A 27,139-nucleotide genomic window follows, 5' to 3' on the forward strand; every position below is an offset into this window, starting at 1 on the left:
GCTTTTTTTTTAAAGAATTTTTTATCTGTTGTCATCAGTGAGATTGGCGTATAATTTCCTTTAAAAAGAGCTTTTATCGGGAATGGTTGGTTGGGAGTGTTGTGCTGGTTTCAGGCGCACAGCCAAGCAGCGTGCGCGTGCAGACGTCCACTCGGGCGCTCTCCCCGCACGGGCCGTTAGAGAGCGCTGAGCAGAGTGCGCCATAGTGGGTCCTCCCAGCACTGCCTGTTCTTAAAGTGCCCACAGCAAGCTTTGGAGTCAAGGTTTTATGTCTTCGTACAATGATATGGGGCATACTCTCTCACTTTATGTTCCCCTGTTTATGCAGGAGGAGTCCTGCATAAGACTGAGATATGTTTCTTCAAATGTTTGATAGAATTCTCTAGTAAAGCCCTTGCAGTCTGGAGTTTTCTGTATGGGGAGGCTTTTAGTTATAGATTTTGTTTCTTTTGACCCTCTAGAACTCCTTTTTTTTTTTTTTTGGGGTCAGTTTACTTAAGTGTGTTTCTCAAAGAAATTTATCTTTTCAGATTTACAGAATTTGGCATAAACTTGTTCCTGACGTGCTCTTGTGACGGTGTCTGTAGGTGCTCAGGGGTCTTCCTGGAGCCGTCTCTGCTGCCTCCTGTTTCTCTCTTTTCAAATACCAGTCTCCCCGCTCCCCATCGCCTCTCTTCCCTCTCTTCCTCCTCCTTCCTCTGCTCCCCGCTTCACTTCCAGAATGAGGACGGTTGGGACCCCCTGCCTCCCACGTGTCCCCATGGCCCTGGTAGATCCCTGGGTCTGCCTCAGTACAGGGGCCTGAACTCGCAGGCCCCTTATTTCAGGGGCCAAGGAGGCCTCTGCGTGGGCCCCTCCTGGCCATCTGTGCTCGGCCAGCCGCCAGCCGCCCCTCCACCCTCCTTTTCTGAAACCTCAGTCCTGTGCCTTCTGCCATCTATGGGACCTGTCAGCTTTCCGGGTTTGCGGCTCGTGTCAGGGACCGTCAGCCCTGTCTGCACTGGTCACTTCTGGGGAGACCTGGGGCAGTGCGCATGGAGTGGTCACTCTGCCCTCTCACTCAGGTGTTTGGGCCCCCTTGGTGCCCAGGCTCAGTGTGGGGGAAATTCTGCCAGCCCAGGGCCCTCTCAGGCTCCCCACTGCCTCCTGGACTTGTCTGTGTTCAGGTCTCTGCCTGTCACTGAGGGCATCTTTCTTATATAACTCTTCCCACGTCTTTCCATTGTTTCTGCTCAGTGTTGCTGGAAATACATCTTTCTGTGGCAGTTCTCGGGGGAAGACAGTGTTTCCTAGGATCAGGGCCTGCCCTGCTCGCCTCTCAGGGTGCATCTGGTTGCAGGTGATTGCGTTCCTGAGGAAGAAGGACAAGTTCATCAGCCTGGTGTTGAAGCACATCGGCACATCAGCCCTCATGGACCTGCTGCTGCGCCTGGTCAGCTGCGTGGAGCCTGCGGGGCTCCGGCAGGAAGTCCTGCACGTGAGTGTGTGGGCCCTCCTCCCCGTGTGTGCCGTCTGCAGCTTCTCTGCGTGTGGACTAAGCGCCTGGCACAGGGTGGCGGGGGTTGGCGGGGCAGCCCTGAGGTGCCCAGCACCCAGCTTTCCACCCAGCAGGACCTCCCCTCCTGGCTGGGCCCTCAGAGGTTCTCATGGCGGCTTGTGTTTGAGGCGGAGTCTGTCCTCTGCACCTTTTCTCTTGTCTTGCCTCGGTCCGTTCATGAGCAGAGCAGAAGGGGGCTGCCTTGCTTGCGCCTCCCCTCCAGGGGGCTGCCAGGGCTCTGTTGGGCTCTCGTCCTGCGCCCAGGCGCCCGCCCGAGAGGAAGCACTCGCCTTCCGGGCTCCACGTAGAGAGGTCGCGCAGACTGGAGTTGGCCTGCTGTCGGTCCTGCCGCCCGTGCCTGTGTCTGTCCTGACGCTCTTGCAGTGAGGTGCCCCCACAGCTCCCTGGGCTTCCCAGAAAAGAGAGGGTCCTCAGCCGGGGGGCCCGGAGGTCTGTGCTGGTCACTGCTAGCTGTTGGTCGGCAGGCTGTGTTTGTAATTTAAAGTAAGGTGAGTAAAGCGTTGAGCCTCCTGGCCAGGCTCCAGCTCCTGGCATCGACAGTCGCCACTCTTAGGCTCATGGCTCGTTTCCTGTCGGAGCGGCCGCCCCCCGAGAACGAGCTGTACTGGCCCTCGTGGCTTGGCTAGCACGGCGCGAGCGCCAGCGCTGTTAGAAGCTGGCGGAGCCCTGCCCGGGACACGCGGAGCCTGTTGTGGATAAGGAAGTGCGTGGAGGAGCCAGGCTGCCCTGGAAGGCCCAAGTGCCGCCGGGAGCAGCTGGGCTGTGTGCGGGAGCGCACCCCCAGGCCCCGGCAGGGGGCTCCTGGCTCTGCTGCGGGGGTGTCCTGTGAGCAGAGTTGCGTGTGCTCGAGTGAACCACGGGCGCATGTGGACGGGGCCGCCCTCCTCTTGGCATCTTCGGGTCACTCCAGAACTCGGCCACTGCCTGTGCCTGCTGGGCCTGGGTACGCGCCGATGCGGTGAGGTGTCTGTGCTAGAGCCTGGACTTCCCTTCCATTCAGTCAGATGTGAGCAGTCACTGACATGCCTCCGTTTCCCTTTCAGTGGCTTAATGAAGAGAAGACCATTCAGAGACTCGTGGAGCTGATCCATCCGAGTCAGGATGAAGACGTGAGTAGGGGCTCACGGAGCCACCTTGGGGTGGGAGCCCGGCTCAGGGCGGCCGCGGGCGCTCGCCCGCACTGTCTGAGGGCAGGCCACTCATCCTCAGATGCAGACTGACGAGTCCTCCTCTTCCTTTAATCAGGCACTGACTTCTAGTCGGCTTTTTTCTAAAACATGAAGCATGCATATTATAAAAAACCGGTTGGAATAGGGTTGTGCTAGTTATCTGTGGCTCAGTGACAGGTCACCCCAAACGCTGATTCCCTGTAACAGTATTGTCTCATCTCTGCTTTTACAGGCCAGGGTCACAGGTCCTCTGCCCAGGGTCTCTCACAAGACTGTGACCATCTCAGCACCCGCCCCTGGGGGCTCGGCGGGGCTGAGTGTCTTGAGGGCTGCTGCCCGAGGCTGCCCTCAGCTCTGCCCCCCCGCCCCGCAGGCAGCTCAGAGCTGCTCCTCCGGCCCAGGCACCCCTCTTGGGGACGGCCCTCACTGGCTGCGTCTTGCTCCCAAGGGGGAGTCCAAGGGCATGAGCCCTGGAGGAAGCCTGTGGGGTGGCCCCCCTTCTCCTGTGGTGTCCCTGAGGGTGTCGGGTGTAGCCCGAGAGGCGTCTTCCGCTCGGGACGGCTGCGCACATTCTCGGTGCTTTGGAGAAGGCGCTGCTGGCTCGTGTCTCGCCTTTGGCTGCTGCCTGGCTGTGCTGTGTGGGGCCGTGTTGCCCACGCGTCTGACCAGGCAGTGGGCAAGGGTTGCTGGGCTCCAGATTGGGGTGAGCGCTGGGCACCGACCGGCCCCTCCGCAGGCCTGGGGCCGCCAGGCTGCTCTCGTTGGCCCTGAAGGAGCCCCAGAGCGCGTCGTGCAGCCTGTTCCCTGTGCTGCGCACGCCAGGGCTGGGCATGCAGTGCTGCCTGCCCGGGGCCTCCAGCTGAGTCTTCCTCTGATCCTGCTCACCTGCTCTGTAGCCTCATCCCACACGGTTGGCAAGCGCCCCGAGTCAAAGAATCTGCGTTTTCAGAGGCTTCGTGTTTCCATAGAAAAGCTGAGTCCTTTGTGTTCTCTGTAGCAACTTTCCTGTTTTCATTAGCTCACAGGACTCAACCTGTGTATTAATAGCCACTTACTAATCTAAAGCAGAGACCTGGAGCAGGGTCTGCGGGGCGCACTTGCCCACCAAGGCCCAGTGCACACTCTTGAGGGGCGGCCAGGGCTGCACTCCGTGGGCAGAGGCTGGCCCTGAGGGCGGCTCTACATGCCCATCTTGCAGAGGCAGTCCAACGCTTCCCAGACGCTCTGTGACATCGTCCGGCTGGGCAGGGAGCAGGGCAGCCAGCTGCTGGAGGCTCCGCAGCCAGACCCCCTCCTCACGGTGCTGGAGTCGTGAGTGTGGGCTGCAGCGCTGCGGGCCTGGGGGTGGGGGCTGGGGATGCTGCTGCCTCGGATCACTTCTCAGGAGCTCGCCCCTACCCAGGGTTACCTTGATGGGCCTCTTCCGCAGGGGAGGGGTCTCTGGGGGTCTCCTGGCAGGTCCAGGAAGTGTGGGCCCTGGGGCAGCTGTGTCCTGAGGACCGGGGTGCTTGGCCTGAGCCCCAAGTAGGGCCCCTCTGGGGTTTGGGTGCTGCTCCTTTGGTGGGGGTGGGGTCTGTGTGTCTGCCCACTGGGCCGTGACCTCATCGTGTCCTACAGGCAGGAGTGCGTGGAGCAGCTGCTGAGGAACATGTTTGATGGAGTGCAGACTGAGCTCTGCCTCGTCAGCGGGACGCAGGTGTTACTTACCTTGCTGGAGCCCAGGCGGGCGGGGTGAGTGTCCCCCGAGAGGGAAGAGCTGCCCCTTCAGTGGCCTGAGGCCCAGGGCAGCGCCTGGGGTGTGCAGTCTGCGTCTTTAACATCTTTAGTTACGCAGGTAATCCTGGGGATCCTTTTCTCGTTGAAAGATAGACCCTATGGCGGTGGCCAAGTCTCCTCTGACCTTCGCCATCAGTCACGTTCCCACCTCAGCCCAAAGGAACCCCGTCTCCAGTGTGCAGTGCTTGTCCACGCGTGTGTCCCTGCAGCGTGTGGGTGCGGGTGTGCGTGTGGCACGTGCACTGCTGACATCTGACCCCCAGGGAGACTGCAGTCCCCGCGTGTCCTTGCTCTGGAGGGGCTTCACTGCAGCCTGTGCCCTTTTTTTTCTTTTTTTTTTTAAAGAAAGAGAAAACCAGAAAATGACAAGAAATTGACTTAATTTCAATGGTGAGATTGTTGGCAGTTTCTCTTTCTCACTCTGATACCCAATACATATTTAGTACCTAAAACTAGAATTATGATGTTATCGTTTTCTCTGGTTCAGCAAGCAGAATATTGATGTTTTATTTGCATGAGCCCAGGGAGGCTGGGCCCTTCGCACAGGAAGGAGGCCTCTGGTGGAGGCCTCGCCTGCAGCACAGGGACAGGAGGGCCATTGGGCAGAGCCGGCCGCCAGCTGTCTTTGGTATTTTTATCCTTTCGTGTATTTAAACACTGGAAACAGTGTTTATATAAAAAGCCAAGGGGTGGTGTGGCCAGTCCTGTCTGTGTCTCAGGTTAGGAGGGGTCAGCAGGAAGGGCTTCAAGGCGGGTGAGGGGGGAGCCGAGCTCATTGGGCTGTGACGCCGTGGCCCGCCAGCCCCCATCCTGTGCAGTCAGCAGCGCCCCCGGAGACGAGCGGACATAGCCAGGAGGGCTGCGGGGTGACGGGGGCGTCCCTGTGTCCAGCCGCTTCTGGTCCACAGGTCAGAGGGCTTGCTGGACTCCTGCTCTCAGGGACTGGACAGGTCGTGCACCATCAGCCCCGGTGTCCTGCAAGGCATCGAGCCGCGGCTGAAGGACTTCCACCAGCTTCTGCTCAGCCCGCCCAAGGTAGGTGTCCTGAGCAGAGGCGACCTTGTGGGTGGGGTTGCTGGCAAGGCGAGGACCGCATGCGTTGCCCGCAATAGCGGACACACTCAAGCCCCATCTGCTGAGTGTCCATCTTCTCTTATGGGAGGCCTGGGAGTAGAGCGGTTCACTGACCCCCAGATGACTCCTGCCTTCTGATAAGGGGTTGCCCAAGGCCCAGATACACTGTAGGCCTGGCCTCTGTGTGGGGGACACCCAGCCAAGGGTTAGGGGGCCCCCAGGGAGACCCTTAGCTGCACTGAGCAGCTCTGGGCAGAGTTGGCGACACTGAGGAAGGCCCACTTCTTCGCCCCCTCAGTCCTTCAGCGTAGCCGGGGAGAAGCTGGGCAGGTGGGCAGGGCGGGCGGGCCGCCCAGCCTCTCCCTGGGTCTCCTGCTCAGCACCGTCTGTGCTGCTGCTTCTGTTTGCCAACCTGCTCGTGGTCTGCTTCCCACTGGAAAGGGGGGCCTGTGAAAGCAGGGATTCTGGAACATTCAGCTAATGAAAAGGTGGACTGCGTGCAGGATGACCTGTCACAAGGCCAGCTTTGTCATCAGGCTCCTCTGCCTTATGAGCTCAGGTCACACCCCTGTGGCTGGCCGGCGGAGACCAGGGTGCCCCGGGCTCCCGGCAGCAGCAGCCCGCCCGGGGCCACTCTGTGAGCCCTGAGGGAAGCGCTGAGGCTCTTCACCTGACCAACTCCCTGTCTCCTCCCGCAGACCACCTTGAGGGCTCCTCCCCGGCTAGGCCACGTCACACAGCCGGGGCTCCCGAGCTAAGTGAAGCCCACAGGTGGGCACAGGCTTGAACTGGCGGTGCTTCTGTGTTTGCAGAAAGCAGCCATCCTGACCTCCGTCGGCGTGCTGGAGGAGCCCCTGGGCAACGCGCGCCTGCACAGCGCCCGCCTCGTGGCTGCCCTGCTGCACACAGGCACACCCAGCATCAACCAGGAGCTCTGCCGGCTCGACACCATGGGGCTGCTGCTGGTGAGTGCGCCCGCGGGCGCCTGTCAGGAACGGGGGCCAGGCCGCAGCCCCAGACCAGGCCCGCCTAAGGGAGGCTGCGCAGAGACACGTCCTGCCCCCAGGCCCTGCCTCAGTGTTGGTTCACACAGGGCTGCCCTGAAAGCAGAGGTGGTGGGGAAACAGGCCTCCCCTTTCTCGATTCTGCCTCAGAATGTTGTAGCTCTTCAGCCTAAAACAGCGTGAAGAACCGCTCCTTGTCCGCCCACAAGGAGCCGCCTTGGAACTGGGCCTGAAGGACCGCCTGCCTCAGGCGAAGTCCCTGGGCTTTGCTGTGACCGTGGAGCTCAGACGTGGGTCAGAGGGCGGCTGGGAAAGGCCTCATTTCCACTCCCCTCCCCCAAAGCAGATTCTCTCTCTCCCGCTTTTCATTTGATTCTGGCAGAACATACGCATATAACGTGAGACACACCGCTGTGACAGCTGTCATCCGTGTGGCTCATCGCTCACATTGTGCTACAGCTGTCACCACCATTGCCAGGCCGTGCTCCTCTCCTCAGACTGACCGTCACACGCTCGGTCGTCCTCCTCCCACGCTGCCCAGCCCCACGCTTCTGCCGCCTCTCTGCGGTCTGACTGGCCCAGGCCCGTGTGCGTGGCTCTGCGGCCTGTGTGCTCCTTGCGTGTCTGGCTTATTTCATCCCCAGCCCCGTGCTTCTGCCTCCTGTCTGTGGGTCTCGCTGGCCCTGGCCTGTGTGCGTGGCTCTGCGGCCTGTGTGCTCCTTGCGTGTCTGGCTTATTTCATCCCCAGCCCCGTGCTTCTGCCTCCTGTCTGTGGGTCTCGCTGGCCCTGGCCTGTGTGCGTGGCTCTGCGACCTGTGTGCTCCTTGCGTGTCTGGCTGCTCTCGCGCAGGCATGTCCGCCCGGGCTGCAGCGCGTGCCACGTCTCCTTCCCTCTCTCAGGCCGCATGGCGTTACATTGTGTGGACATACTGCGTTCTGTGTATCCGTTCATACATTGATGGACAATGGGTTGCTTCCACATTTTGGCCATTTTCTAAAAAAAATTTGTATGCTTATTTTTCACTTGGCCATGAGGCGTGACGTGGGATCTCAGCTCCCTGACCAGGGCTCAGACCTGTGCCCCCCGCACTGGAAGTGTGGAGCCCTGATACCCGGGCTGCCACAGAGGGCCTCGGTGTGGCCGCTGTACACAGTGCTCCAGCTCAGTTGCTCAGTCGTGTCCGACTCTCAGCGACCCGATGGCCTGCAGCATGCCAGGCCTCCCTGTCCGTCACCAACTCCCGGAGTCTACTCAAACTCGTGTCCGTTCAGTGGGTGATGCCAGCCAACTAGCCATCTCATCCTCTGTCGTCCCCTTCTCCTCCTGCCCTCAATCTTTCCCAGCATCAGGGTCTTTTCCAGTGAGTCAGTTCTTCGCATCAGGTGGCCAAAGTATTGGACCTTCAGCCTCAGCATCAATCCTTCCAATGAATATTCAGGACTGATCTCCTTCAGAATGGACTGCTTGGATCTCCCTGCAGTTCAAGGGACTCTCAAGAGTCGTCTCCAACACCACAGTTCAAAAGCATCGATTCTTCAGCCCTCAGCTTTCTTTATAGTCCAACTCTCACATCCATACATGACCACAGGAAAAACCATAGCCTTGACTAGATGGACTTTTGTTGGCAAAATAAAGTCTCTGATTTTTAATGTGGTATCTAGGTTGGTCATAAATTTCCTTCCAAGGAGCCAAGTGTCTTTTAATTTCACGGCTGCAGTCACCATCCGCAGTGATTTTGGAGCCAAAAAAAATAGTCTGTCACTGTTTCTACTGTTTCCCCATCTATTTGCCATGAAGTGATGGGACCAGATGCCATGATCTTCATTTTCTGAATGTTGAGCTTTAAGCCAGCTTTTCATTCTCCTCTTTCACTTTCATCAAGAGGCTCTTCAGTTCTTCTTCACTTTCTGCCATAAGGGTGGTGTCATCTGCATATCTGAGGTTATTGGTATTTCTCCCGGCAATCTTGATTCCAACTTGTGCTTCATCCAGCCCAGCATTTCTCAAGATATACTTTGCATATAAGTTAAACAAGCAGGGTGGCAATATATAGCCTTCAGTTCAGTTCAGTTCAGTTCAGTCGCTCAGTCGTGTCTGACTCTTAGCGACCCCATGAATCGCAGCACACCAGGCCTCTCTGTCCATCTCCAACTCCCGGAGTTCACTCAGACTCACGTCCATCGAGTCCGTGATGCCATCCAGCCATCTCATCCTCTGTCGTCCCCTTCTCCTCCTGCGCCCAATCCCTCCCAGCATCAGGGTCTTTTCAAATGAGTCAGCTCTTCGCATGAGGTGGCCAAAGTACTGGAGCTTCAGCTTTAGCATCATTCCTTCCAAAGAAATCCCAGGGCTGATCTCCTTCAGAATGGACTGGTTGGATCTCCTTGCAGTCCAAGGGACTCTGAAGAGTCTTCTCCAACACCACAGTTCAAAAGCATCCATTCTTCGGTGCTCAGCCTTCTTCACAGTCCAGCTCTCACATCCATACATGAGCAAGGAAAAACCATAGCCTTGACCAGATGGACCTTAGTTGGCAAAGTAATGTCTCTGCTTTTTAATATGCTATCTAGGTTGGTCATAACTTTTCTTCCAAGGAGTAAGCGTCTTTTAATTTCATGGCTGCAGTCACCATCTGCAGTGATTTTGGAGGCCCCCAAAATAAAGTCTGACACTGTTTCCACTGTTTCCCCATCTATTTCCCATGAAGTGATGGGACCAGAGGCCATGATCTTCCTTTTCTGAATGTTGAGCTTTAAGCCAACTTTTTCACTCTCCTCTTTCACTTTCATCAAGAGGCTTTTTAGCTCCTCTTCACTTTCTGCCATAAGGGTGGTGTCATCTGCATAGCTGAGGTTATTGATATTTCTCCCGGCAATCTTGATTCCAGCTTGTGTTTCTTCCAGTCCAGCATTTCTCATGATGTACTCTGCATAGACATTAAATAAGCAGGGTAACAATATACAGCCTTGACGTACTCCTTTTCCTATTTGGAAGCAGTCTGTTGTTCCATGTCCAGTTCTAACTGTTGCTTCCTGACCTGCATACAGATTTCTCAAGAGGCAGGTCGGGTGGTCTGGGATTCCCATCTCTTTCAGAATTTTCCACAGTTTATTGTGGTCCACACAGTCAAAGGCTTTGGCATAGTCAATAAAGCAGAAATAGATGTTTTTCTGGAACTCTCTTGCTTCTTTGATGATCCAGCGGATGTTGGCAATTTGATCTCTGGTTCCTCTGCTTTTTCTCTTTTTTTCTTTTTTTAGCTCTCTTCCGAGGTTTATAAGTTCTTTCCTCAAGAAGCTGTCTTTTTGCAGATGTTCGTTGTTGCGAGTTGTGGTGATGGGGACTACCCTAGTTGCAGTGCACAAGCTTTTCGTTGCAGCGGCTTCTCTTGTTGTGGGGCACAGGCTCTAGGATGTGGGGGCTTCAGTAGGTGCAGCACGTGGACTCAGTAGTTACGGCTCCTGGGCTCTAGACCACAGGCTCAGCAGTTGTGGTGCAGGGACTTAGTTGCGCAGCAGCATGTGGGATCCTCCCAGATCAGGGCTCGAACCCATGTCTCCTGCATTGGCAGGCGGATTCTTTACCACTGAGCCGCCAGGGAAGCCCTCCTCTGCCTTTTCTAAAACCAGCTTGAACAACAGGGAGTTCACGGTTCACGTATTGCTGAAGGCTGGCTTGGAGAATTTTGAGTATTACTTTACTAGCATGCGAGATGAGTGCAATTGTGCGGTAGTTTGAGCATTCTTTGGCATTGCCTTTCTTTGGGACTGGAATGAAAACTGACCTTTTCCAATCCTGTGGCCACTGCTGAGTTTTCCAAATTTGCTGGCATATTGAGTGCAGCACTTTCACAGCATCATCTTTCAGGATTTGAAATAGCTCAACTGGAATTCCATCACCTCCACTAGCTTTGTTCGTAGTGATGCTTTCTAAGGCCCACTTGACTTCACATTCCAAGATGTCTGGCTCTAGATTAGCGATCACATCATCATTATCTGGGTCGTGAAGATCTTTTTTATACAGTTCTTCCGTGTATTCTTCCCACCTCCTCTTAATATCTTCTGTTTCTGTTAGGTCCCTACCATTTCTGTCCTTTATCAAGCCCATCTTTGCATGAAATGTTCCCTTGGTATCTCTGATTTTCTTGAAGAGATCTCTAGTCTTTCCCATTCTGTTGTTTTCCTCTATTTCTTTGCATTGATTGCTGAAGAGGCTTTCTTATCTCTTCTTGCTATTCTTTGGAACTCTGCATTCAGATGCTTATATCTTTCCTTTTCTCCTTTGCTTTTCGCCTCTCTTCTTTTCACAGCTATTTGTAAGGCCTCCTCAGACAGCCATTTTGCTTTTTTGCATTTCTTTCCCATGGGGATTGTCTTGATCCCTGTCTCCTGTACAGTGTCACAAACCTCATTCCATAGTTCATCAGGCACTCTGTCTATCAGATCTAGGTCCTTAAATCTATTTCTCACTTCCACTGTATAATCATAAGGGATTTGATTTAGGTCATATCTTAATGGTCTAGTAGTTTTCCCTACTTTCTTCAATTTCAGTCTGAATTTGGCAATAAGGAGTTCATGATCTGAGCCACAGTCAGCTTCTGGTCTTGTTTTTGTTGACTGTATAGAGCTTCTCCATCTTTGGCTGCAAAGAATATAATCAATCTGATTTCGGTGTTGGCCATCTGGTGATGTCCATGTGTAGAGTCTTCTCTTGTGTTGTTGGAAGAGGGTGTTTGCCATGACCAGCGCATTTTTTTGGCAAAATTCTATTAGTCTTTGCCCTGCTTCATTCCACATTCCAAGGCCAAATTTGCCTGCTACTCCAGGTGTTTCTTGACTTCCTATTTTTGCATTCCAGTCCCCTATAATGAAAAGGACATCTTTTTTGGGTGTTAATTCTAAAAGGTCTTGTAGGTCTTCATAAAACCATTCAGCTTCAGTTTCTTCAGCGTTACTGGTTGGGGCATAGACTTGGATTACTGTGATATTGAATGGTTTGCCTTGGAGACGAACAGAGATAATTCTGTCATTTTTGAGATTGCATCCAAGTACTGCATTTGGGACTCTTTTGTTGACCATGATGGCTACTCCATTTCTTCTGAGGGATTCCTGCCCGCAGTAGTAGATACAATTGTCATCTGAGTTAAATTCACCCATTCCAGTCCATTTTAGTTCGCTGATTCCTAGAATGTCGACGTTCACCCTTGCCATCTCCTGTTTGACCACTTCCAATTTGCCTTGATTCATGGATCTAACAAACATTCCAGGTTCCTATGCAATATTGCTCTTTGTAGCATCGGATCTTGCTTCTATCACCAGTCACATCCACAACTGGATATTGTTTTTGCTTTGGCTCCATCCTTTCATTCTTTCTGGAGTTATTTCTCCACTGATCTCCAGTAGCATATTGGGCACCTACTGACCTGGGGAGTTCCTCTTTCGGTATCCTATCATTTTGCCTTTTCGTACTGTTCATGGGGTTCTCAAGGCAAGAATACTGAAGTGGTTTGCCATTCCCTTCTCCAGTGGACCACATTCTGTCAGACCTCTCCACCATGACCCGCCCGTTTTGGATTGCCCCGTAGGCATGGCTTGGTTTCATTGAGTTAGACAAGGCTGTGGTCCTAGTGTGATTAGATTGACTAGTTTTCTGTGAGTACGGTTTCAGTGTGTCTGCCCTCTGATGCCCTCTTACAGCACCTACCATCTTACTTGGGTTTCTCTTACCTTGGGCGTGGAGTATCTCTTCACGGCTGCCTCAGCAAGGCACAGCCGCTGCTCCTTACCCCAGCCATGTCGATACATATACAGCCTTGATGTACTCTTTTCCTATTTGGAACCAGTCTGTTGTTCCATGTCCAATTCTAACTGTTGCTTCCTGACCTGCATACAGATTTCTCAAGAGGCAGGTCAGGTGGTCTGGTGTTCCCATCTCTCTCAGATTTTTCCACAGTTTGTTGTGATCCACAGCAAGGTACGGTCAGCAGCGGCCTGCCGCAGGGGCAGGGGCCCTGGGTGCAGCAGCCCTGGGTGTTCCAGAAGCCCTCTTGGAGGAGGTCTCCCTTAACCCCACCCTAGAGCCGCCAGAGCTCACACAGGACTGGGACACAGACTCTTGGAGGGCACAAGCAGAACCTGGTGCACCAGGACCCAGGAGAAAGGGGCAGCGACCCCCAGAAGACTGACCCAGACTTGCCCGGGAGGGTCCAGGTGTCTCTGGCGGAGGCGTGGGTCGACGCTGGCCTGCTGCAGGGTGAGGGGCGCTGAGTGTGGCAGTGCCTGCACGGGGCCTTTTGAAGGAGGCGCCATTATCTTCGTTACCTCCACCATAGTTTGGCCCAGGGTTAAATAACAGGGAAGGAACACAGCCATCAACAGAATGTTGGATTAACGATTTACTGAGCATGGCCCCGCCTATCAGAACAAGAGCCAGTTTCCCCCTCAGTCAGTCTCTCCCATCAGGAAGCTTCCCTACGCCTCTTATCGTCATCCATCGGAGGGCAGACATGCTGAAAACCACGATCACAGGAAACTAACCAGTCTGCTCTCATGGACCACAGCCGTGTCTAACTCAGTGAAACTATGAGCCCTGCCATGTGGGGCCACCCAAGATGGACGGGCCATGGTGGAGAGTTCTGACAAAACGTGGTCCACTGGAGAAGGGAATGGCAAGCCACTTCTGTATGCTTGCCTTGAGAAGCCATGGAAATGCTCCTGTAACTGTGGGTGTGTAAGCAGCCTGAGCCCGTGCTCTCGCCTGCTCTCACCGCATCCCCAGAGGTGGAGTCGATGGAGCATGTAGTGATTCTGCGTCCAGCTGTTGGAGGCAGTGGGATTCACGCCGGCAATTTCTTCACAGCCTCACTTACACATGCTTTCTGTTTTTTGATAATAGCCATCCTGACGGGTTTCAGGTGGCATCTCACTATTGTGGTTTTTTAATAAGTCTGTTTCTGTGTTCGGCTACACTGGGTCTCCGCTGCTGTGGGGGCCGCCCTCCAGTTGCGGTGAGCGAGCTTTCCATCGCAGTGGCGTCTCGTCGCAGAGCTCAGGCTTCAGTAGTCGAGGTGCAGACTCAGCTGCCCCGTGGCATACGGGGTGTCATTACTGGCTCCCCGGGCAGGGATGGAGCCCACGGCCCCTGCGTTGGAAGACAGGTTCCTAACCACTGGGCCACCAGGGACCCCCTCACTGTGTTTCAATTTGTGTTTCCCGGTGGTGCAGTGGTGAAGAACCCACCTGCTAGTCCAGGAGGCACCAGAGACACAAGCTCAGGCCCTGAGTTGCAGAGATCCCTGGAGTGGGAAGTGGCAGCCCACTCCAGTGTTCTTATCCGAAAACCCGTGGGCAGAGGAGCCCAGTGGACTATATAGCCCATGGGGTCGCAGAGAGTTGGTCATGGCTGAGCAGCTAAGCGTGTGCCCCGTCTCCCCACCCTGCGCACCTGGCTTCCTTCCGTGGGGGCAGCAGGGGGTCTGGGCGTGGGCTGCTGTGAGCCCTGCTGGGTGTGAGGTGGCCATGGGGCGTGGGTAAGGCCCGCCCCCCGCCCCGCCGTTGCGGCCTGCTGACCTCAGGCAGGTCTGGAGGAGGCCCCGCGCAGGAAGCCACTGCCCATTCAGCCCCCAGGGGCTTCCACCCCAGGCCCCTTGGGGAATGTCCACACGGGCACCTAGTCATGGCCCCCAGGGGGTAGAGAATCGGTCACGCTCCCGGTGATTTGTGGGTCTAAGATAAAATCATAAAAGAAGGATGATAAACACATGACATAGCAAAACGTGTATCATGTAGCGGAGGTGATTTTACAGGAAACTCGCAGCTTCATGGAGACGCACCCGAGAGGGAACAAGGCTGAGCCACCATGGGCCAAGCCTCTCCCTTAGGAGGGGGGAAAACAAACCCACAGGAAGCACTCAGGAGCAGAGATTAGAGATAGAAGCACGGCCTGGGCTGGATGGGGAGAGGTTGTGGGTGGTTCTTTGCGGAAGTTGCTAGAAGCCCTGCAGCCAGATGTCAGGGTGGAGTGGGAGGGGGACAGAGCAGGCGGGGGGGGGGGGGGGGGGGCGGCAGTGTGGGAGGGGGCCAGTGTGGGAAGGGGGCCAGTGTGGGAGGCGAACGGACAACAGGGTCCCCTCAGGCTCCGCCCACAGGAGACAGCCTGGGTGCGTCCCTCGTCCCCCGTCTCTGCAGGACCTGTTTTTTAAGTACACTTGGAATAATTTCCTGCACCTCCAAGTGGAGCTCTGCATAGCCGCCATCCTGTCCCACGCTGCCCGGGAGGACAGGGCCGTAGCCAATGGACCCGAGGGGGCGCTGGAGCCTCCACCCTCCAGCGGGGACCCAGCAATCCCCCAGCCTGCCAGCAGCCTCCCCAAGAGCACCATGGTGACCCACGTAAGTCCAGCCGGGGTCATGTGAGTTGCCGTGTCCCGCCTGTCTCTGCATCCTGTGTGCCCTGAGGTCCACCCAGGCCGTGTGCACAGGCGGGGCTGTGGGCCTTGTGTGGTCTCCTTAACCCTCACATGACGTGGGTGGGCTGCTCTGCTTTTGAGACCAGGAGACAGGAGACCCCAGCACTCGGGGGCGGAGGGCCTAGGAGGGGTGCCGAGGAGCCCTGATGCTGCCTGTGTTGGCTCCTCTGGGCTGTGGGGGCGAGCGGCCCCCAGATGACGTGTCTGCCGCGGCAGGAGTGCCCGGGGAAGAGCAGACGCGGCTTGATTCTCATGGGGGGGTTTCCTGGGGCCGTGAGCCTCTGGGGAGAGTGGCGGCTCTGCACGGCTCTCCCGCTTTCCCGATAGCCCGAGACCCCCAGGGCTGGCCTTCTGGGGGCTGCAAGCCCTGCGTGGCCAGTGCCAGGCCTGCAGGGAGTTGGTCTACGCGCTCCTTGGCGCTCCCTAAGGAGGGGAGGGAAAAGCAGAACATGGCACACGTGGTCCCCAAGCCAAGAGCCCAGCGGTGCACACTGGGCCCCAGGAGTCAGCCATGCCGCCCTCCTGCAGGTGACGCGAGGCCGGGGCGGGGGGGCGGGGCAAGGGGCCCCTGGGTCTGTGGCCAGAGGCCTGGGAGAGAGTCCTGAGGGGCCATGCCTGCAGGCCTGACCTGGGCGACAGCAAAGGCAACTTCGGTGGGGAGAGGGCCACGGGGCAGGGAGGCGGTGCTTGGGCCCTCCCACATGGTGAGGCTGCATGTGGGTGCAAGTGCGGCTGAGACCAGCACAGCCTCTGCAGGCGGGGGAGCTGCGAAGGGCCCCGGGCAGGGCAGCCCCGGGCCAGCGGCCTCCGCCCCGAACAGGGAGAGCAGCGGCGTGGCCAGCGGCAGGCGGCGGGCCGGAACTCGTGTCCCCTCGTGGATGGCCCTGGACGGCACCTGCCTGGGGCTGCGGTGGGGACCGTAGGGCTGGGCTCTGATGCCAGGTGTGCCCACAGGGAGCTTGGGGCTGACGTGTCCGCGTGCTGCCTGCTGAGCCCACTCAGCCCCGGGGGTGGGCGGACGGGGCGTGCTGCCCGCTGACCTGACCTGACCGCTGCCGCCTGTCCCCAGCTGTTCCAGAAGTGTTGCCTGGTCCAGAGGATCCTGGAGGCATGGGAAGCCAACGACCACACTCAGTAAGAGCCCTGGGGCCTGCGTGGGGCTCGGGGGGTGCCATGGAGGGTTTGTTTCCGAGGACAGGCCCCACTGCTGGGGGAGCAGCTGTGCTGCTGGCGGGGCTGAGGCGCAGGGCAGGCGGGCGGCGCAGCTAGGCCGCACTCAGGGTCCTGCTCCTTGAGGCCTGCTTGCCCGGCTTTGGGGCCCCTCGCCTGCTCAGCAGCGGAGACCCCAGTCCTGTGTTCCACACCGTCTCAGGTCCCCGTGCTGGCCTCCAGCCGTGGCGCTCACGGAAGCCTCAAACCCTGGGCAGAGCGCCCAGGCCAGTCCCTGCCTCCTCCCTGCCCCTCCTGGCCTCCGGTCCCTTTGATCGGCTGGGGCCTCTCTCAAACGAGCAGGTGGTGTCGCCCGCCGCTCAGAGGTCTCGACTGCCCGGGTACCTGGTGTGGCTGCAGGGCCCTCTCTGCTCCCACTCTGCCCTCCTGAGAGCTGCTCTGGGCGGGGCTCTCTGCGACCTCAGCTGGTTCATCCTTCCTGTCCTGCTGTGCTGAACCCACAGATCTCCGTCCGTCCTCACGGAGCCCCAGGCACGGTGGGGTCACCCTGGCTTCCGCTGGGCCCGGGTGTGGTGACTCGGGAGGCCTGTGCTGGGTCTCCTCCTGTGTTTCGCTTGTTGGTGCACACGTGTGTGTGCCTGTGTCGAGAAATGGCTCAGTGCTGTTAACTGAAGAGTCTCTGAGCCCCAGGAAGCAGTGGACAGGTGTGTGACGCCTCAGCCCAGCTCTCCTGTGTCCTGAGCAGCTTGCTCACAGGCCTCCACCCTCGTCCGGCTTCGTCTCTGGCTGGTTCCTCCCAGTCTTGTGACCCCTTTCCCCTGCTGGGGGGCCACTGAGTCAGCACCCTGGGTGTCCTCTGTGGCTGTGGCTGGGCTGAGCAGAGAACACGGTGCAGAGCAGGTGCCGCCCGCGGGGACCCGAGCCTGCATCTTTCTGTCCTCTGCTGTCAGCCGCCCAGGGGGCAGATGAGAGGCTGAGGAAGGGCCGTGTGGGTGTGCTGGTGGCCGCCAGCCAGGGCGGGGACAGCCACCCCTGCTGCTGCCCACTGCTGGGTCCCCGGTTGGCCCTCAGTCTCCCTGGGTCTTGGGACGCCCTCGGGCAGCTCTCGCGGCCCCAACGCGACCCTGGTGTGCCGGGCCTCCGGCTGTGCAAAGTTGAGTCGGGGTCACTGGCGCCGAGCACATGCGGCTCAGCGAGCTCCGCGGGGAGGAGGCCTGTGGGAGGCGGCGGCCGACGCTGGGCCACGCGGGGCCCCGCTGACCTGATGCTCCCTCTCCTAGGGCAGCGGGCGGCATGAGGCGCGGGAACATGGGCCACCTCACCCGGATTGCCAACGCGGTGGTGCAGAGCCTGGAGGGGGGCCCCCTGCAGAGCCAGGTCAGCGAGGCCTTCCGAGGTGAGCGCCTCCAGGCCCGGGTGTCGCTGCCCGCGGTGCCCCCTGCACTGCGGCCTTCATCGGGTGGGACTGGCCCTGCTGCTGGACGGTCAGCTCGCCTCCCACGGGGTGACCTGCCCAGTGGGCCTTGGGCCTGAGTCAGTTCCCTGCCGAGCCCTGTGCTGTTAGTAAGAGCAGCCCGGAGCCCTTTGGGGCCCCCTCTCATCACGGTCTGCGGCCTCTTCACTTGGGGCTGCCGTGTGCCCCTTGTGTATCCCGGACGCCACTCTTCAGCTCCCAGAAGCGCATCCTGGGCTGAGCTGGGGGGGGGGCCTGAGGGGTTCAGATGGGAGAAGGTGGGCAGCCTGGCCTCTCGGGCAGGAGGACAGCACCTCTGAAGCAGTGGGTGCCAGCAGGGGTGAGCACTCGGGGCGCCGGGGGCGAGTGCACACAAGCCAGGCCCGAGGGCGGGAGAGCAGCAGCCCAGAGGGCGGCATTCTGAGGGCAGTGAGGGGCTGTGGGCGGAGGCTGAGGACAGGCCCGGCCCGGGGCGAGGGGGCACTGGGGAACGCTGAGCAGGCGCGCACCGTCTGGGAGCCCTGGCTGGCTGTGCGTGCCGCCTGGGGCCCCTGAGCCCGCCGGGGCGCGGGAAGCTGCCTTGCCGATGTGCAGCTGGTCGTTTGCGTGCATACGGCCTTGGCGTGTGCCCTGCCGTGCCCCGCCAGGCACCTCCACAGTGGCCGCCGTGGCCCCCACAGCCCAGGGACAGCTGTGAGCTCAGCAGCTGGGGGGGCCTCCGATACCAGCGTGGCGCTCAGTCCCTGGTGGGCTGGGTCAGTGTCTCTCATGGAGGCATGCGCCCCCGACGGCCCTGTGGAGGGGACGGGGGCGGGCGTCGGGGCCCAGTGCGCCCGGGAACATTCACCCACGGGCTCGGGCCTGTGAGGCCAGGATGGGTGCGCGCTGCCACGGGGTTCCAGAAACCAGGGGCTCAGTGCGCGGCCTTCCAACAGGGCTCCCAGCGGACTGCCGCGGGCGCTGGGAGAGCTTCGTGGAGGAGACGCTGTCGGAGGCCAACCGCAGGAACGCGGTGGACCTGGTGAGCAGGCCTGGCCTCCGGGCAGAGCTCTGCGGGCCCTGCGGTTCCACCCGGCCTGGGCTCACGGGGCTGCCTGTGCAGAGGGCTGGGGCGGCAGGGTGCCCGCTCACGCCTGCCCGCCCTGGCCGTTGCAGGTGAGCACACACCACCTTCACCCCTCGAGTGACGATGAGGACATGGAGGGCGTCCTCCCCAGCGAGCTGTCGCTGCAGCAGGTGTGTGCGGCCAGGCCTCCGTGTCCCCACAGCGCCGCACCCTGTGCGCTGCCAGAGCCGCCAAGGGGGCCCCGGGCACTTTGCATCCATGGGACCCATGGGGACGTGGTTGGCTCTGTGGACGTGGCCGCCTTGGGCGCCCACCCAAGCGGGCAGGAGCTGGGAGAAGTCGCTGAGGGCGTCTCCTGAGAGCAGCTGGCCCTGTCGTCCAGGCGTTCTCCGAGTACCAGGTCCAGCAGATGACAGCCACCTTCGTGGACCAGTTTGGCTTCAGCGACGAGGAGTTTGCTGAGCAGGACGACAGTGTCAAGTGAGCCAGCAGCCTATGCCCGCCTCCCTCGTGCCCGCCGCGTCCTCAGTGCCTGTGGGCGGAAGCTGGGTGCCGCTTGGCCTGATCAGGTCCCTGGCCTGCGGTCAGCACGGCTCAGGCTGTCACACCACCTCCTCAGCTGGACCCACATGTAACCCCAGGGTCTCGAGGTGCCCTCCGGGGAGGGCAGCGGGCGGGTTGCCCCTGGCTGTGAGCCTGCAGTGTGGCGCCCCCGCCCCCACCCCTCAGGTCCAGACGGGGCCGCCTCCCGCCCCTTCTGGTGGAGGTGACGGTGTCCCTGCTGTCCCTGCAGCGCCCCATTCGACAGGATCGCAGAGATCAGCTTCAGCGTCGATGCCGATGACGACAGCGTGAGTCCGTGGGGTCTCTCGGAGGCGGCCAGGCTTTGTGGGCGCAAGGCCACGGGGCCCACGTGCACTCTCTCGCAGCCTGGCGCCGCGCTGTTTGAGGCCTGCTGCAGCGACCACATCCAGCCCTTCGACGAGGACGACGATCTCTGGGAGGCCGAGGAGACGCACCGTGCAGCCCGCGTGACCAGAGCCAGGTGGGCCCGGACGCGCCGGCCCTGCCCCACCTCAGCCCCGCCTCAGCCCCACCCCAGCGCTTGGGGAGGGCAGCTGACTCCTCTCCCCCCAGGTTCGGGGCCCCCCACGCCTCAGAGCGCTGCCTGAAGGACGGCCCAGAGCGCCGAGGCCAGGGTGCAGGCGAGGGTGTGGACGCAGCTCAGGCAGGCTCGCCGTGCGAGGGCGGCTCAGCAGGTAGGTGACGGGGCTGTGGGGGACTTGGTGGAGACGCAGAGACAAAGGGTCTGGTGACCCCACCTTGCAGCAGACGCCTTTAGCCCCTGACAGTCTCTGGGTGGAGCCCAGAGCCACCCTCCGGCCACGCTGTCCTGGCTGGGGTGGGTGTCCCCGGGACTCTGGGGGAGGCACGCCTGCCCCCTTGCTGCGGAGCCTCCACGGTCAGTCACGCCTGGACCCCAGGGCAGGGCTGGCTGGTCTGCCTGCTGGGCAAGGGTGTGGACACCTGTCTCCCCCAGCAGGCTCCCCATGGGCTGTGCCTGATGGGCCAGCGACTCCCATGGCTGCCAGCCCGGCCCCAGCAGTGGCGCTGGACGTGGGTTCCAGTGTGTGGGCAGCCGGCTCCCCCAGCACCTCTGCTCCAGAGGAGAAAGGCTGGGCCAAGTTCGCCGACTTCCAGCCTTTCTGTTGGTGAGGCGGGCGCTGGGGGGAGCGAGGGGCCCGGCTGCCTGAAGCCAGGTCTCCTGGCTCAGGCTGAGTGTCGGCCTCGTCCACAGCTCTGAGTCAGGGCCGAGGTGCAGCTCCCCGGTGGACACTGGCCACGGCGATGCCCAGGCTGGCCTGAACCAGGACCCAGAGAGAGCCCGTGAGTGAGGGCCGCCTTGGGGCAGAGGAGTGGGGTGGGGCAGCCGTGCCCCCTGGGTGATGGTGGGCCTGGAGCGGGCCTGTCAGTGGGGGGAGGGTCCACCTCCAAGCAAGGCCCCCGGGCTGGCCCACCGCCTCCCAGGGGCGGAAGGCGGGGCGCACCGTGCTGCCCTGTGCTTGTCCTGCGCCTGTGCAGGGCCTGGCCCTGATTCCTGTCAGACAGACTTAGAAGCCACCAGGCTGCGTGGTGGCCCTGCCTGCGGGGAGGACAGCTCTTTGCAGCGTCTGTGAATTCACACACGCGTGTGCATGTTGCACGGGCACTGGTGGGCGTTCGGGACAGGTGTGTCCCTGGGCCGTGGGCTGAAGTTCCCGCATGCTCCACCCCGGCTCTCTGTCCTCACCTGGCATCGCTGGCCCCGTCTTGCAGTTGGTGCCTGGAGCACATGTGTCCCCAGGAAGGCACCCCTGGTGGCCGCCAGCAGCCGCGAGGATGAGCAGAAGGCAGCTGCTGCCTCGGAGGCTGTCGGTGTGGGTCCCAGCCAGAAGGCCTCCCCGCTGTCCGTGTTGGGCCCCAGGTGAGTAGGCGGGGCGGGCGCCAGAGGGCTCCCGGGGGCGTGCAGAGGCCTGGACCTGAGCTCCCTCTCGTCCTGATGGCCCTGTGACTTCTCAGAGGCCAGCTCTGGACAGGAGGGACACCCCTTCCTCTAAGGGGAAGCCACGGGTGGTCACTGAGGTAGCGAGGGGCCAGCCCACCCCAGGCCTCGCTGGAGGGGATGGCCAGGCTTCGGGGGTCCCGGGGGGCGGGGGGGAAGCTCTGGAGCTGCTGCCGTCCTGGGGGTGGGTGCTCAGTCCAGAGTCACAACCATCGCTGGGTGCCTCACACACACGTCTGTCTCACTGGACCAGTAGGACGAGGGTGTCTGGGGCTCTGCTTCGGCCCAGGCCCTGACAGAGGTGCTCTCCCTGCGAGCTCAGCCCTGCAACCACTCCGTGCGGACAGATGCTCCGGGCTGGGCAGGTGGCAAGAGCTGTGTGCTGAGACGGGATGCGGGCGGCAGGGCTCTGGGCCGGGAGAGAAGCAGAGCTGAGTTGGCGTGAGGGGCGCCAGGCGGGCAGGGAGGACGGGGCTGCTCCCGGCTCCCCGCCCCCTCGGATCCTCTTCCTCGGTTCTGGGCTCAGCCTGTCCATAGGGGCCCAGCTCTGCCTCGGCACACACTAGCTCCTGGGACCCAGGGGACGCCGATCCCACCGGTGCTGGGCTCACCCGTGGGCACAACCAGGAGGGAGCAGGCGCCCGTCAGGAGGGGCTGGTTCTCACCGAGCCGCTCAGGGAGACCCGCGGCTCAGCTTCTTCCCTTCCTGACCCCCGTTTCCCCCGAAACCCACCCGGCGATGTTCTGAGAGCAAGTCCTTTGGTTGGGGGGTGCACTTTGGGCCGTTGTGGGTAACGAGCCAGGCTTGCCTGTAGGCTCCCCCCCCGACCCTTGCTGCCTCCCCGGAGTCCTCGCGAGACAGTGGGCGATGCCCTGCCGTGGGAGCGGGTGCGGCTGCTGGGTGCTGTGGGTGCTCCTGGGCCCCAGGCCGCCCTCCTGCGCTCCCTGTCTCCAGGGGTGGGTGGGCACATTCTGGGCAGATGTGGCCTGTGGCTGTCCAGGGAATGGCCCTGGGCCACATGGTCCACAGAAGGGCGTGGGCTGTGGGAGCACCTGAGGGTCATTCCCGAGCAGGCGGGGGCCTGCGGGGGGCGCAGGGGCGGGCTGTCCTGGGTGAGCGCTCCTGGCAGGAGGCGGCTGCCTGGCGGGCTGTGCGAGGGTGGGGTGGGGGGGGGTCTCTGGAGTGTTTGGAACTTGGGGCGGCAGAATAGGGGCCCGGATAACCAGAACCCATCTGCTGCGCAGGGCTGACTGTGCCCCCAGCTCACCGCCCGGCCCGGTGCCCCTGGACCCTGCCGAGGCGCCCACTGCCCCCGCTGAGGCCACCGTGACGGGCCCTGCGCCCCAGGCCATCTCCCCCGTGCTGGCCGTGGCTGTTCCCCCCGGGCCCATGGTGGCCGTCACCACCGCAGCCCCCGCCAGCCCAGCCGTGTCCATGGCGGCCGCCTTGGGGACAGTGCCAAGAGACAGGTGAGCCGGTCAGGCCGGGGGAGGGGTTGGGGGACCCCGGGCCAGGGAGCCCAGCCCTGAGCGACCCCCCCACCCCGCAGACAGGCTGGCGGGCCACCGCCCTCCGGAGCCGCCCTCAGTGGCCCCGTGTGACGCCGCTGCTGCGCAGTCTTGGCACCCAGCCCAGAAAAGCACCTGGTGATGCAGTCTTTTTAATTTAATTTAATTTAATTTTAAAATAAATGCTGCATTGGTAAAGCTGGCACTTGGAACCAGCCAGACAGCCCCGCCTGCATTTCTCCTGCCTGACCCCGACTGGGCGGCCACGGGGGTCCAGCCCCTCACACAGCAATAAGGCCTTGGCCGTGGCTCTGCCTGTGGGAACCCGGGGCTGCGACCCCAGAAGCCCGAGGGCCAGGCCAGACTCCACAGACTCCCTGCCTGTTTTTTACCAGTTTTTTCTTAGCAGATGCAGGAAGAGCCACGTGTTTGCACTTTTTATCTAGCGCAGGAGAGGGTCTCCGAGGCTCTGGGGCCAGATGCGGGGCTGGAGCAGGGCTGGCCAGACCGGGTCCCTAGCTGCCCAGAGCTGGGAGCGGGCCGTGCCAGGCTGCAAATGACTGCCTTAAAACCCAAGCCCCTGCAGCCTGGCAGGGTGTCCTGGGCCTCCCGCAGTGCGCGCTGGTGGTGTGGGCCGTGGGTGGGGTGGGGTGGGGTGGGGTGGGGCGGGGTGCCCCCAGCAGTGCTGGGGGGCGCCAAGCTGTCCGGGGGGCGAGGGGGGTGGTCTGCAGGGTCAGCTCACATGACCTGACGATCTGACGGCACTCAGACCCTCACCTCCAATAAAGGTTGTCACTCACCTACAGACCTTGTGTCTCGCGTGGTGTTCAGCGGCAGGCCCTCCACTGCCCCAGGCCCGTCTGAGTCAGCGCCAAGAGCAGCTCCGCCTGGAGTTGAGCGCTGGGCAGGGCCTCAGCCTGACGGCTATCTCCGGGCCGGGAGCCCCCTCCCACAGTGGTGTGCCCCACCGTGCTGTGCTCTCCACCCGGGACCTCTCGGGGGCCCCTGGCCTCTGCAGTGCCACACCCCACCTCCCACCGCCCTGCCACTGGTTGGCACCCATTGCAAGTGAGACCCAGTCCAGGTGACCCCCATTACAGCCCAGAATAGGGCAGTGGGGATGGTCAGGGCCAGATGGCAGGACTCACGGGAGTAAGAGATGGGCATTTGGATAGAGTTCCCAGCACAGATGCCGTCAGGGCACCATGCCCCGCCACCCTGCGTCTGCCCGAGTACCCCTACCCTCTCAAACACCCACCCTCCTGGCGTCCCCCTGGCCCGGGTACTCTCATCTGGCCAGGGGCCAGGGAGCTGCACCGTCCTTGCCACCCCCAGCCCTCTGGATGCAGGGCAGCTTCCTGGGGGTCGCTGCTCTGTACCAGCCCCAGGGTTGCCTGAGGCCTGGTGGGGAGCAGACCCCAAACAAGGCCCTGACGACGCCCCCCACAGTGCGGCCCGGGCTCAGGGTGGGGGGGGGTGGGGAGAGCAGGCGGAACAGACGCAGGCACGCGGTGTCGTTAGCTCTTTATAGACTCTCGTTCTAGGAAGAGGGCGCCTGGGGCCGGCCGGCCAGGGCCAGCGCACAGACGGGCGGGGGGGGGTACTATTTACAAGCCCACCGCGAGGGCTGTACCGTGCTGCTCCCGGCGGGCACTCAGCCAGGCCTCCAGGGAGCTGGAGCTGGCCGGGCGGGGCGGGGCGGGGGGCTGTACACGCGGGGGGAGGGCCTCAATACTGTCAAGGGTGGGGGCTGTAAACATGGCCGGGGGGCCCTGCCCACCCCTAGTGGTCGGTAACTGGACGCAGGACTGCGGGGCAGGGCCACGCTCAGGCGTCCGACAGGCAGCTCTGGATCTGGTCCACCCATTGCTGGGCCGACGGCACGTCCTGGGCACAGAAGTTGTAAACACGACGCGTCGTCTTCACCTGCGGACGAAGGACGCTGACTCTCGGTCCTCCCGTGGGCAGCTGCCCCACCCCACTCCCACCGCAGCTCACGTCAAAGAAAGCCTTCTCGTCCACGGTCTTGGGGGCGCCCATGGCGGGCGTGCCCGGCGCCACAGCCTCCACCTCGGCCAGGTCGATGACGCCCTTGCACTCCGTGTCAGCGCGGTGGTCGTAGTAGCGCAGCTGCGGTGGGGGGGCACGAGTCAGGGCGGGGCCCTCGACGCCCCACCCCACCGGGGCGCCCGGCACTCACCTGGTGCTTCGTCTTGTCCAGCACAAACCAGCGGGCCTTCCAGGGCTTCATGAAGGCACCTTTCTTGTACAGGGTGCCCTCGTAGGACCTGTGTTGGCAGCAGGACCGGCCAGACCACCTCAGGGCCCAGCCCCGGTGCCCTCTGCACCCCTGCCAGGGCCGGCAGCAAAACCCAGGCGCTCGCCCCCAAGCCAACCTGAGCCCAGAGCCCTGGTCCCCAGACAGACACTCGCGAGGGCCTTGCCAGGGCCTCAGGGCAACAACATCCCACGCACAGCAGGTCCCAACAACCGGGCAGGTCTCCGACGACTGGCCAGCGGCCCCCGGGCCCAGAAAGGGGGTGCAGCCCGCGGGGCCCGTGCCAACCCCAGCCGTCCCTTCCCTCTGTGGCTGAGGTCACCAGCTCCGCGTCCCAAAGGCTGAGCCCAACTACTTCTTCCCAGCCCTGGTCAGCTCACGTGGAGGCCACCGGAAGGGCCTCCCCCACCAGTAAGTCCTGAAAAATCCCTGCGAGCCCCCCGAAGGCGCCCGCCGCGCCTGTTCGGGGGCGGCCGCAGACCTGTTCTCACTCTCCGCCGTCTGGAACTGGCTGTAGAGGGTGCTGGTGCTGCGGCGGGCTGCCTGCCGCGAGCTGGACACGGAAGAGCCGCTGCTCTGGTCGCTGTCCAGGCTGAGGCTCAGCGTGGAGCCCACAGGGCCCTCCTGCAGGTACACACCCAGCGAGCGGCGGTGGTGGGGCACGCTGGACACCAGCAGGGAGCTGGGGGTGCCCTGCAGGCAGGAAGGGGCCCGGGTCAGGGGGGGTCTCCCCGCCTCCTGGCCGCAGGCCTGCCCACCCGCCCCCCACACCCGCCCCGCTCACACGTCCATCTGGCCGGCCCTCGAGGCGCTGGGCCGCCTTCACCCGATCCCAGGCGTCCTTCCAGCGCTCGGGGGGTCGGCCCAGCTCAGTCTCCAGTCGCTGCATCTCCTGCGGGGGGGGAACCAGTGAAGTAAAAGGTTCTGCAGAAGGGGACACGTGAAGACAAAAGGATAAAGGCTGCAGAAAGGAGACGGAGAAAAGATGCACCGAGCGTGTGACTCATCCACGAGCAAGAGGCGCAAGGGTGTGGGGCTGGACAGAGCCCGCACGTGGAGAAACCCCGCACGTGGAGAGACGGCTAAAGAGAGACTCCAAACGTGTGAGCCAGGAAAAAAGCTATCTTCAAAAGAGCAACAGGGCGCTGCCTGGCACACAGGCATGAGGAGCTGAGCGGTTACGGGGCCGTGCTGCAGCCTGAGGCCCAAGAGGGTCACACGGGAGCCCGAGCGGGCAGGGCAGAGGCGGGGGGAGCAGGAGCTCGACCCTCTCCCCACAGACACCCCCACCCCGAGCATCTCTAGCCAAGAGCAAGCGCCACGTGTGCAGCAAGATCCTGCGAGGCCTGGCAGAGAGCAGCTACTCAAAAGCTGTGAGCTACATCCGGACGCTGGAGGCCACACGGCGCGGGGAGATGCAGAATCCACGGGGACACCCTGCTGATGGCACAGACCTTCCGCTGAAACCTGAAAAGACCATGTCCGTGGGGCCTGGAGGAAAGGCTTCTCTACGAGGAGCAACCCCATGTCCAAGGAGCGGTGGCTGCGCAGGGGCTGAGAGGAGCTACTCCATGTGCAAGGTCAGGAGGGGCGGCCGTGAGGAGATGCCCCTCGTCCAAGGTAAGAGAAACCCCAGTAAGACAGTAGGTGTTGCAAGAGGGCATCAGATGGCAGACTGAAACCACAATCGCAGACAACCAGCCAATCATCACACTAGGGCCACAGCTTGTCTAACTCAGTGAAACTAAGCCACGCCGTGTGGGGCCACCCAAGACGGGCGGGCATGGTGGAGAGGGCTGACAGAATGTGGTCCACTGGAGAAGGGAATGGCAAACCACTTCAGTATTCTTGCCTTGAGAACCCCATGAAGAGTATGAAAAGGCAAAAAGATAGGATACTGAAGGAGGAACTCCCCAGGTCAGTAGGTGCCCAATACGCTACTGGAGATCAGTGGAGAAATAACTCCAGAAAGAATGAAGGGATGGAGCCAAAGCAAAAACAATACCCAGCTGTGGATGTGACTGGTGATAGAAGCAAGGTCTGATGCTGTAAAGAGCAATATTGGATAGGAA

At 61.2% G+C, this 27,139-nt stretch overlaps 2 protein-coding genes across 7 annotated transcripts in view; one reads left to right on the forward strand and one right to left on the reverse strand.

Annotated features, from left to right (window-relative positions):
* PPP6R2 (protein phosphatase 6 regulatory subunit 2) overlaps nucleotides 1-23,380 on the forward strand; it is a 49,262-nt gene extending 25,882 nt beyond the window's left edge. For 2 of the 5 annotated variants that reach the window (XM_068970968.1, XM_068970967.1), the window contains 20 exons: nucleotides 1,340-1,477; nucleotides 2,602-2,667; nucleotides 3,926-4,038; nucleotides 4,345-4,458; nucleotides 5,412-5,538; nucleotides 6,390-6,542; nucleotides 14,769-14,972; nucleotides 16,119-16,183; nucleotides 17,500-17,615; nucleotides 18,608-18,693; nucleotides 18,828-18,908; nucleotides 19,121-19,218; nucleotides 19,532-19,589; nucleotides 19,668-19,783; nucleotides 19,876-19,997; nucleotides 20,279-20,450; nucleotides 20,537-20,625; nucleotides 21,055-21,202; nucleotides 22,526-22,750; nucleotides 22,831-23,380. In XM_068970968.1, the coding sequence (XP_068827069.1) occupies nucleotides 1,340-1,477; nucleotides 2,602-2,667; nucleotides 3,926-4,038; nucleotides 4,345-4,458; nucleotides 5,412-5,538; nucleotides 6,390-6,542; nucleotides 14,769-14,972; nucleotides 16,119-16,183; nucleotides 17,500-17,615; nucleotides 18,608-18,693; nucleotides 18,828-18,908; nucleotides 19,121-19,218; nucleotides 19,532-19,589; nucleotides 19,668-19,783; nucleotides 19,876-19,997; nucleotides 20,279-20,450; nucleotides 20,537-20,625; nucleotides 21,055-21,202; nucleotides 22,526-22,750; nucleotides 22,831-22,882 (2,343 nt within the window). In that variant the 3' untranslated portion in view covers nucleotides 22,883-23,380. Of the gene's footprint in view, nucleotides 1-1,339; nucleotides 1,478-2,601; nucleotides 2,668-3,925; nucleotides 4,039-4,344; nucleotides 4,459-5,411; nucleotides 5,539-6,389; nucleotides 6,543-14,768; nucleotides 14,973-16,118; nucleotides 16,184-17,499; nucleotides 17,616-18,607; nucleotides 18,694-18,827; nucleotides 18,909-19,120; nucleotides 19,219-19,531; nucleotides 19,590-19,667; nucleotides 19,784-19,875; nucleotides 19,998-20,278; nucleotides 20,451-20,536; nucleotides 20,626-21,054; nucleotides 21,203-22,525; nucleotides 22,751-22,830 lie in introns of those variants that run through there. The other 3 variants (XM_068970969.1, XM_068970970.1, XM_068970971.1) reach the window with 3 other exon arrangements.
* A 937-nt stretch (nucleotides 23,381-24,317) lies between these two features.
* Nucleotides 24,318-27,139, reverse strand: part of SBF1 (SET binding factor 1) — a 29,930-nt gene continuing 27,108 nt past the window's right edge. For both annotated transcript variants that reach the window (XM_068970380.1, XM_068970379.1), the window contains 5 exons: nucleotides 25,852-25,959; nucleotides 25,549-25,760; nucleotides 24,990-25,077; nucleotides 24,788-24,919; nucleotides 24,318-24,715 (listed from right to left, as the gene is read on the reverse strand). In XM_068970380.1, the coding sequence (XP_068826481.1) occupies nucleotides 24,617-24,715; nucleotides 24,788-24,919; nucleotides 24,990-25,077; nucleotides 25,549-25,760; nucleotides 25,852-25,959 (639 nt within the window). In that variant the 3' untranslated portion in view covers nucleotides 24,318-24,616. The remainder of the gene's footprint in view (nucleotides 24,716-24,787; nucleotides 24,920-24,989; nucleotides 25,078-25,548; nucleotides 25,761-25,851; nucleotides 25,960-27,139) is intronic.

This window comes from Capricornis sumatraensis, chromosome 4, assembly GCF_032405125.1.
Source record: "Capricornis sumatraensis isolate serow.1 chromosome 4, serow.2, whole genome shotgun sequence".
Taxonomy (NCBI): Eukaryota; Metazoa; Chordata; class Mammalia; order Artiodactyla; family Bovidae; genus Capricornis; species Capricornis sumatraensis.